The sequence below is a fragment of the Psammomys obesus genome, unplaced genomic scaffold (assembly GCF_907164565.1).
Source record: "Psammomys obesus unplaced genomic scaffold, mPsaObe1.curated_primary_1811, whole genome shotgun sequence".
In the NCBI taxonomy this organism is placed as follows: domain Eukaryota; kingdom Metazoa; phylum Chordata; class Mammalia; order Rodentia; family Muridae; genus Psammomys; species Psammomys obesus.
Window position 1 is genome coordinate 27,699 of NW_026592727.1, and position 10,663 is coordinate 38,361.

At 52.6% G+C, this 10,663-nt stretch overlaps 1 protein-coding gene across 1 annotated transcript; it reads left to right on the top strand.

Moving 5' to 3' along the window:
* Window positions 1-115: 115 nt before the first annotated feature.
* On the top strand, window positions 116-10,250 carry LOC129682831 (procollagen-lysine,2-oxoglutarate 5-dioxygenase 1-like; the record flags this gene model as incomplete). The annotated part of the gene is made up of 5 exons (XM_055615391.1): window positions 116-212; window positions 4,288-4,629; window positions 8,613-8,704; window positions 9,572-9,705; window positions 10,087-10,250. Coding segments are annotated over exons 1-5 (829 nt in total), but the record flags the coding sequence as incomplete, so codon positions are not given.
* Between the last annotated feature and the right edge of the window lie 413 nt (window positions 10,251-10,663).

The window sequence follows — 10,663 nt, forward strand, 5'->3', positions numbered from 1 at the left end:
AAATAAAACCACACTTTTTGCTGGCAGGGTTTTATCTCAGTGCAGAAACTTTCCTAGTATGAGTGATTCCCCCAGAACCTCCAAACTAAAATAATCCAAAAATGGGGCTGGCAAGATGGCTCGGCAGGTAAAAACACTTGGCAGGAAGCACGATGACCTGAGTTCAGTTCTCAGCACCTACATGGGGGAAGGCGGCGAGAACTGGCACCTTCGTAGGTATAGTGTTGTATAAAGTCAGAAGATGGTGTGGGATCCCTGGAGCTGGAGTTACTGGCACTTGGGAACCGCCTTATGTGCGGTGCAACTGCCAAACCATCTCTCCAACCCCACTTTTTAATTAAAAAAAAGTTATTGTGTGTGCAGGTGAGCATGGTGTGTGTGTGTGTGCTCAAAGTACACAAGGTCAGGGACAGTTCAGGAAGCTGGCTCTTCCTTGTCCTTTACATGAGCTCCAGGACTCACTCAGATTGGCAGGCCTTTGAAGCAAGCAAGCTTTACCTGCTGAGCCATTTTCCTGGCCCTCCATTCTATTTCTTGAGACAGAGTCACTGAACCTAGAGCTAAAGGATTCTGCTAGACTGATTGGCCAGTGAGCCCCAGAGAAGACCCTCCTGTCTCTACCTCCCCAATGCTGGAATCGTAGTGCACACCACTGGGTCTAGCTTTTGTTTTTGTTTTTTGAGACAGGGTTTTTCTGTGTAGTGTTGGCTCCGCTGGACTTGCTTTCTAAACCTGGCTGGCCTGGAACTCACAGTGATTAGCCTGCCTCTGCCTCCCTGAGCGCTGGGATTACAGACATGGGGGCCCAGCTTGGGTCTAGGTTTTGAATGAGTACTGGAGACCAAACTCAGGTCCTCCACTGAGCCCTCATCTTAGCCCCATGAGTATCTTTGCTACAAATACTGGTGTAGTTGACGTATGTCTTGGCCTACTTCTGTGCAGCATTTCTTGGGAAGCAGTTCATTAAGACATTTTCCTAGGTTAAACGCTTATTTATTAGAGATGCTCCTAAGTCCTAGTCATCTTCAAATACCCCAAGGCATGGGCCTGGGAGTGCTCACAGGCAAGTGTTGGTCACATAGCCACAGTGAGGCCCTGGGGACATAATGAGTTCTACTCTTGGCCTGACCCTTGCTAGCAAGTCAACTGATTTCTAAGGGCCTCGGTTTCTCTACCCATAAAATAGGTGTCTATCATAAGATAAAGTAGGTTTGCTCTGAGACAAACTGGAGAAGTGCTTGAAGCTTCAACACACTGCCTGGCTTACAGCTCAGCACCAAGGAGTCATCTTTCCTCCTGAGGACACAGCCCTGGTGCAAGCAATGTACTTGCTTCTAGGGTATTTACTTAAAGAAAAAAAAAAACTGAGAAAAGTCTACTATTCTATTGGGGCTAAATGCCAGCGTGAAGTGACTGTCCCACTGAGGCTGTGGCTCTTCAAAGGTCAACAAAGGAAAATGGGGAGAGGGGGTATAGTGGCGAGACAACAGGAAGAAAACACACACACACACACACACACACACACCCTTCCCTATTTGCAGTTGCCCAGCACTTTCCTAATAGAGTACTGTGCCTTTAACAGTTCACAGCACGTGTAGCACGTAGGAGAAATACTAGAAGCAACATCTGGGCAGCAGCCACCACTTCTGCTTAAAGAGACAGGCCATCCTAATGAAGCTTGGACCGGGTTCAAGTTCTAGCAATTCGGTGAAACAAACAGGAAACAGATACTAGAGGAGCAAGGTCAGGCTTTGCAAGAGTGAGCTCTTCCTCCGGAAGAGGCAGGCAGTCTCTAAAACTGATCCCTCTTTTAATTTAGACCCTGGAAACAGCCCAGGAATGTTTTCTATCCAGGGAATATCACTCATGAGAGCTCCTTGGACTCTGGCAGATATGCAGTTCTAGCTGGGCTCTGTCTGGTGCTTCCTTACTGTGGTGCCGAATCAGGTGTGTGGTGCCAAGCCGATGCTTCTCTGAGCCTCAATTTCTCCTTTTGCAAATGAAAGCAAACTGCCTGGCTAGAAAGGCAGGTAAGAGCATACAGTGAAGAGCTTTGAAAACTGAGCCAGGCAGCAGAGCGTGGTGGCACAAGCCTTTAGTCCCAGCACTCCAGGCAGAGGCAGGCAAATGTCTGTGAGTTCAAGGCCATCCTGGACAGGAGGACAGCCAAGGCTACACAGGAAAACCCTATCTTGCGAAACCAGAAAGAAAAAAAGAAAAGAAAACCAGGCAACACAGGTTGGATGGTTCTTCCTCCCTTCAAGCTTGTATTCCCCCCTCCAAAGGTTTGGGATCTCGTCCTCAGCCTTCTGAGTCCAAAACACCCAGTGGATGCTTGGTGCCAGGGCCTGTCCTCAGCCGCAGCAGCTTCCAGCCCCAGGTCCCAGCTGCAAATGGTCTACATTCTGCAGCGGTCTTGTCCTCTGGTGACCTTGAGCTTGCTGGCTAGTCTTGGGCCTCACTTCTATAACCTGCGAGAGGAGTAACCCTCTGCACAATGAGATAGACTCCAGCTTTCCAGCCTGTTCTCATTTTTCAAAAAGGATACGTGGCCTTCGATATCCTATGTCTTTCTAAAAAAAAAAAAAAAAAAAAAGCTGGGTGCAGTGGCACAAGCCTGTAATCCCAGCAACTCAAGGAGGCAGAGGCAGGTGAATCTCTGTGAGTTCGAGGCCAGCCTGGTCTACAAAGTGTGTCCAGAACAGCCAAGGCTACACAGAGAAACCCTGTCTTGAAAAACAGAAAGAAAGAAAGAAAGACACCACCGCCACCAACAACAACAAACAAACAAAAAAAAAAAAAAAAGAAGAACTATCCAGAAATAATGTCATACAAATGTTGTGTAAATTTTGTACATTTTTAAAATATCACATCCTGAAAACAATCACTGGAAACAAATATTTGTCTGAAATTTTCTTTTTTTTTTTTTCATGGTGGAGGATGCTGTTAGGGTCCTATGAAGTTATGCTGGCCTCAAACTAGCTGTATGCCTGAGCATGTCTTGAACTCCTGATCCTGCTTCTACCTCCTTGGCTGTGACACCTGGCCTTTTTTCCTGACAGAGTATGACTGCGAAGCTCAGGCTGGCTTTGGACAAAGGACCTCCTAGTTCCATACCTCATCCTACCCCACCCAGCATTGTTTTTCTTTGTCCTCAAGGCCTAGAATCTGTCTTTAACAAGTGAGTCTTACTGAAGAGACAGCCTTCCCCACTCAGCTTAGGTATGTGTTTCCTTCCTGACACAGCAGCACCTGTGAAAGACTGCTTCTCCCCAACTCCCTGACTCCTTCAAGCTCCTTCCCCCAACCCTGCCCTAGAGTCTAATCTGTGGGAAAGAGGCTCCAGGATTCAGGTCTGAGCTCTCTTCCACGGCTTGGCAGGCTTTTGTCCAGATGTGGATGTGCTTGGCTGACATCTGGACCAGAAGCCCTTGCTCCAGAAACCTTTGATCAGTTTTTACTTTGGTTGTCTGTAAAAAGGACTAAAAATTTTTCACTCCATCCATCCATCCATCCCCCCATTCCCATCTACCCACCCACTTACCCATCCATCCATCTACCCACCCACCCACTTACCCATCCATACAATTACCCATTTCCCCCACATCCACTCACTGATCCATCTATCTCCTCCCCCCCCCCCCCCCCCATCCCACAATTAACCAGTGAAGCAAGACTATCCTTGACTCTTTTCAGACTGTCCTCCCAGGGCCAGAAATTAAGTTATTCCCTTTTGAGAGCCAAGGCTAGACTTCCTTTTCTTTTCAAAGACTTATTTATTTATTTACACAGTATTCTGGTACATGTGTGCCTGCACGCCAGAAGAAAGCGTCATATCTTATTATACATGGTTATGAGCCACCGTGTGGTTTCTGTGAATTGAACTCAGGACCTTTGGAAGAACAGTCAGTGCTATTAACCCCTGAGCCATCTCCCAGTCCCCCCAGATTTTCTATAGTTCCAGCCTCCGCAGGGGTCAATCCCTCTGTCCAACACAGGCTCAACCGCTCACCTCTAGTATATGCAGAAAGCATAAAGAAAATGAAATCTTGCCGGGCGCGGAGGCGCATGCCTGTAATCCCAGAACTCAGAAAGCAGACACAGGAGAATAGTTGTGAGTTCAAGGCCAGCCTGGTCTGCACAGAGAAACTCTATCTCGAAGAACATTAAAAAAATAAATCTCTAAGAGCTAATCTGAGGTGCCCTACAGATCCCACCATTTCTGTGCAGATTCCAGTAATATAAGGCCCGTTCTTCTAGACACCGTGGCTTCTCCTGCCTTTCTAGCCCACTTCTTCCTCTTGGTAACGTTGCAGCACTTGACAAAGAGGAGAGCATGGGAGGGCCGGCAACAGGACCCAGGAATCACAGTGACCTGCCCCAGTGGAGGATCCTCAGGTTTAGGCAGGAAAACCCTTCCCCGGGGCTGGCGGAGGAGCGCGCGGCACCGCCCCCGGGGCGGGCCCAGTGCGTGGCAGCCCCCGCCAGCCCAGTCGCGAAGTTTCCAGTTCAGCTTGTGTCTCGGTGCCGGCGGATCGTCCCCAGACCCGGCTATGCGGCCCCTGCTGCTCCTGGCCCCGCTGGCCTGGCTCCTTCTGGTCCAGGCGAAGGACGACACCAAGCTGGAGGGTGAGGGCACGGTTGGGGAGCGGTGCCGGGCCGCCTCGCGGAGGACCGGGGTGCCGGGTGTCCAGGCGAGCTGGGCTGGGAGGGCGGGGGAGCTGGGTTGCGTTCATTAGTCCACTTGCCCGCGGGTGACTCCGACAGATCACTTCCTCTCATGGGGCCGTGATTCCTACGTGTGTGCTGCGGGCAGGAGAAGAGACAGCCGAAGTACACCCCCATACCACCACCCTATTCAGCGCTCAGAGGAGCTCCTGATAACAATTCCCTTAAGTAGCAAGGCTCCGGTTTGTAACGTAGCACGACCTGCTGCAGCCTGGCCTCACCAGTTAAGCACTTTTGCGACTCTGGAAGGGTTTCCTTGTTTTCCCCATTTTCCAGCTTCAGAAACTGAAGCTCCGGAGTTGCTTGATTTCCCCAAGGGCACACAGCTTGTGGGCATTGGAAATGGCTTCATCGTCCCCCTCTCCTGGGTGTGTCTGGTTCCAGAGCCCAGGTCTGAGCTCCTGTTATCTTTAGGATGAGATTAGAGTGAAGGAGCAGCTGAAAGTGCTTGGTCCTGGGTCCCCTGGACTCCCAACCTAGTGCTCATTCCCTGGGTTTCCTAACGGTGTCCCACTCTTCTGAGTGGGTGGGGACTCCTGTCCTCCCAGCCCTTGCTGGACTGGACGGCCCCCAGTACTGCTGTCTGAGTCCCTGAGACAACCCCCTCCCCCAGGAGGACAGACTGTGGACCACACAGACAAGTAAAACCAAATGGGCCACACTCTCCAGGGCATCCTGTTCCCCTCTGCCCATCCTGCTAGAGGACATGGGACCTGACCTGGACATGGTGGGTGGTAGGAGCTGGGATCTGGTGGGTGGGAGAAGCAGCCCTGTTGGTGAGAGCGCTTGCCCAACTTGCTTGCAGCTCAAGGTTCGATACCCCAACACCACGTGTTATTATCCCATTCTCAGTAGAGATTGGGGCAGGGTCATCAGAAGTTCAAGGTCATCCTTAGCTACATAAAGAGTTGAGGTCAGTCTAGGCTACGTGAGACCCTGACTAAAAAAAAGAATAAAGGAACCTGGCTTTGGGAGCCACGTGCTGGGAACCACAGATTTTTGCTTGCCTGCCGCATCTGTGCTAAGTCATACACAAGGCCACACGCCTCCCACTGGTAACCTTGATGATGCACAGTCTTTGAGAAGCTCAGTATTCTAGACCTCAATGCAGGGTAGCGATACCTCATTCCTAGAGATCATGAGAGATGCCTCAGATGAGGTCATTCCCCAAGTCCTCCCCTTAAATTCCAGACACTCACCATTTTCTGTCCAGGCTCAGAGCAGCGACTTTTTCTGGAGGGTCTAATCCAGCAAGGCAGGGAGACAGATCACAGGGTTGGTAATGTGTGCAAAGGGCCTGGGGTCCTCCCACTGGCCGGAGGAGCCTGCAGCTCTGTGGTAAGCCACCCCTTCTCCATCTCCCTTTCTCCTGCTTCTGCATGCCCTACTCCTCAGCATCCCACTTAGAACAGCCTCAGCTGCCCTCTGGGAAGCCCAGAGTGGGGAGTCAGAGATGGACCCTGCTGACCCAGCAGTGCCAGGGGAAGGGCAGTGCCTGAGGGTGCACAGCTCCCTCTCTTGGAAGGGTACCCCTCTGGGCCAGGCATTGAGGCATCACCTGACCCACACTGACACCAGATACTCCTTGAGTCCTCACAGTGATCTCTGAAAGACGGCTCCTTTATCCTGCAGTTCCTATGGTGCAGTTGAAGAAACTGAGGCGTGAGGAGGCTAAGTTGCTTGCTGAGCCATCTGTCCTCACCATTTTGTCCTAGCGCCTCTCTTTCATCTCTGCAGACTTGGGTCACGGTTTGTCCATCTAGGGAAAGCATTGCTGGACTTTGGGCAGCAGGTGGGAGGACCGAGCTTTCAGGGTGCCAGGCTCATGTGGCCCTGGCCCTGGTGGCTGTTGAGCAGACAGAACAGGCAGCGGGGGTGGGGATGGGAGGGGGGTGGTATCCTGGTGCAACCCAAGCCTGGTGTTGAGACTGTGTGGGTAGCCCAGAGCTCTGATGGGCCTGAGAGTGGGCTGGATACCTGGGGGAGCCTGAAGAAGGCCCAATAATTCTAGATTCTATCTTTGGTCCAGTGTTCTACTATGCTGGGTGCTGTGGCAGGTTAGGAGTGTGGCTGGGCCTGATGGTGCACGCCTTTGATCCCAGCGCTTGGGAGGCAGAGGCAGGTGGATCTCTGTGAGTCTGATGCTAGCCTGATCTACAGAGTGAGTTCCTGGACAGCCAAGGCATATACTGGGCCTAGGATACTCTTCTTGCCTCCCTTTTGGTAAGAGGGCCTCAGAGCTGGTGACTGGCTGTCCTCATCTTCAGGGAGACTTAACATTTCAGGCAAGAGTTGGAGGCAGCCCTTCCCCTCAAGTGAACTGCAGCTTTCTTCTCTGAACCCCAAGGGACAAGTGGGGGAGGTTACTCCTTCACAGCTCTTTATGGCATCATCTGCTCCTGCCCAGGCCCCTGAGCCCACCCTGCTGGGTCTTGCCAATCCCTGCTTGATCGCTTGGTCGGCCCTCTGGCTCTGATCCCGTCTAGGGACAGCCTCCTGCCTACACAGCCTCAGCCAGCTTGGGAGAGCTGGCCCCCTTTGTTCTCTCAGCTCACACTCCTGATGCCCAGAGATAGGGGAAGTGGGGGGGAGGGTCCTACCTGCCTGCTGGTGGCCTGGCTGGTTTTAGTTGTTGTTTTCAAGTGTGTATGTGTGTGGGGGTGTTCTGTTCACATGCAGAGGAGCCATAACAACCCCTGAACAGTACAGGCTTGTCCCCCAGCCTCCCTCCGAGGGCAGAAGTCTGAGTGGGAATCACAGGGGTTGACAGTGGGGAAGGGGAGAGGTCCTATTAGGCCTGGCTCTGACATTCTTGGCAAGCAGGACGGAAGCCAGCCGCAAGACTCAGGCTGAAGAAGAGCATACACAAACCATAGAATGAGTCCACCCACTGGCCACACAGAGCCGTGAATACTGGGCCAGGCTTTCCCCTCACTGGTTCTCCTCACTGACTTTTCTCAGTGTGTGCCAAGTGTCTGGCAGCCCTGAAAGGCGGGCACTTTATTGTCCCTATGGCATAAGGGAAAAACTGAGCCTCAGAGAGGCCAGGGACTTACCCTGGGTCACAGAGTTACCTTAGGATCTAAATAGGCATTACAGCCTCATGTGGGACTGAGAGGAGCTGCTGGGGGGCTCCCACAGACGCTGTGTTGAGAACGGCTTCTAGCACCTTCTTTTGCAGAGGTGAAGTCCCTTTTGAGAAGGTATTAACAAAGCCAGGCATGTTGAATGTGGTGGCGCATGCCTGGAATCTCAGCGTTCAGGAGTGGAGGTAGGAAGATGAAGAGACAAATTCAAGGGCAGCTTTGTTACCTGTTGAGCCTGGTTCACATGTGAACCCTTTTCGAAATGAGAGGAAGGGAGAGGGAGGAAAGGTGGTACCAGCTGTGACATGGACAGATTGGGTGGGATGTCGAGTTGGTACCCAGCCCAGGCAGCCTGAACCGGAAGCATGGCATTGGGAGCATCAGCCATGCAGGCTTGGGGAGGACCAGAGAGGATGAGTAGTCCACCTCGATGCATGCGAAGAGAGCAAGTGACCTCTGAACCCTGCACTTGCCACCCCCAGACTAATGTCCAGCACTGGCCAGAAAGATCCTCCCGTGGTCAGCGCCCAGGGCATCCTCCCGTCCACCCCCACGTGGTGTCTGCACCCTCTAAAGCCAGAGACTTGGTTTTACAAGGCAGGGTGCACCCACCCCCACGTTTGTCAGTTCCCACATACAGGGAGGCCTGGGAGACTATAGGGAGACAGGATTATTTCCTAGCTTTGTCCATAACCTGCTGGACAGCCCTTGGCACAGCCTGAGCCCTTGACTGTAGTGTGATGAAGAAGGCCCCTGTTCAAGACTCATGTCCTCATTTCAGCTCTTCTCTGTCCACAGACAACCTCTTGGTCCTCACTGTGGCCACAAAAGAGACTGAGGGCTTCCGCCGCTTCAAGCGATCAGCCCAGTTCTTCAACTACAAGATCCAGGTGAGCGCTGCCTTGGTGAGGCAGAGACTGTGTGTGGTGTGGGGGCCCAGGGGCTATGGCCTCTCCTTCCCACAGCTAGGGCTCTTGGGACAGACCAAGAGGAGGCTTCCTGGATGCTGAAGAGTGAGTATGCCTTAGGATGAAGGGCGGCGTGTGAGCAGATTCTAGGAGGCTAGAGAGGTTCAGGGTAGTACCCAGATGGTAGCATCTAGAGGTCTTGTATGGAAGGCTAGTGTAGGCAGGACCTGGGAACCAGCATTCCCACAATCCCCTGGGGCATCTTGGAGACCCTCTCTGGGCAGTTCATGGGGCCCACCCCTCCCTCAGTGGACCATTCTGAGTACTACTCCATCAGGCACAGTGTTGGGCACTGGGGACAGAGATGTACTCAACACTGGCCTCATCATGGCCTACAGAGAGCTAGGTATGAAACCAGGAAGAAAATGTATTGGCTGCTGTGGATCCTGATGCAGCAGGGTGTTGTTTCAGGCATGGCTGGATCCAGGGTCGTAAGCAGCAAAGGGCTTTCTTTTTCCATCTCCAGAGACAGGCTCTCTGTATTGTGTTAAGGTAACTCTAGTCCCAGACTCCTGCACCCCTACTTTTCAACCTTAGCTGATCATGACAGCCTTGTCCTAACTTTAACAGGGCAGTCTCAGGAAGCCTCTGATAGGTCATGTTTGGGATTCATGCTCAGAGTGTCAGAAGGAGTGGGATGCTGTGAGTGCTTATGCATGGTCACATGACTGTCCCTGGCGTCATCTGGTATGGTTTTCCTACACTGGGTTGAAAGGAAGCAGAGATGTCCACTGCCCCAACTGGGTGGAAGAATATCTCTCTACCAAAGCTGGGGACCTCTCTCTGCAGTCACTGGGCCTGGGGGAGGACTGGAGCGTGGCTGGGGGACCAGCAGCAGGCGGAGGGCAGAAGGTTCGGCTGCTGAAGAAGGCTCTGGAAAAGCATGCGGACAAGGAAGACCTGGTTATTCTTTTCATTGACAGGTGGGTGTGCTGGGAATTCCTGCTTGGATCCTGGGAGTTCAGAGTGCTCTTGGGGGGTGGGGGCCCCAAAATAAGACATTTCCTGGACATCATATACAAGGGAGACTCCCTCGAGCTAAGTGTATCTAAGGTCAGGAGGCCCCAGGATATGTAGGTCAAGACTCCTCTTGGTGAAAAGGTGGGAGGTGCAAGCTGCCGAAGGTGATGGATTTGCCACATTCTAACACGACAAGGGCGTGGGTTATGGGCACCTGTGCCCAGTGTGGGCACGGAAATGTGGCAGACTGCAGCAGGTGGGGGTGTGCAGAGGGGCTCCTGATTCCCATTTCCCGTGGGCACCCTCTTGGAATCCGTCTCAGCTTCTTCCCGCTTTTGCCACAGTTATGACGTGGTGTTCGCCTCGGGGCCTCGGGAACTCTTGAAGAAGTTCCAGCAGGCCAAGAGCCGGGTGGTCTTCTCAGCGGAGGCGCTCCTCTACCCGGACCGGAGACTGGAGGCCAAGTATCCGACGGTCTCTGACGGCAAGAGGTTCCTGGGCTCTGGAGGTAAGAGGCTGTGTGCCGGTGTGGGCTCCGGTGCCTGGCATCGCTGTGGTCATGGGCTCCCAGTGCACATTGTCTCGTTGTGTACATTGCCTCGGAGGGGTGTCTTCCTCACCTTATTGAAGAGCCGTCCGGCTGTGCTGGGGAAACCTGATACCCTCTGATACTCTCACCTTCCACATCACTTCTGCTTCCCAAAGATCTCTAGAGCCCAGTAGCCAGCCTGAGCTATGGGAGACCTTGTGACAAGGAATAAATTTTAAAAAGGCAGGACTAATGAAATTGTGGCCATCGAGCCTGACGATCTTTGGTTCTCAGAATCCTCATGATGGAAGGAGAGAAGAACTCCTGCAGGTTGTCCTCTGACCTACACACACACACACACATCTCACACACCCTGACCCTCACACATACTC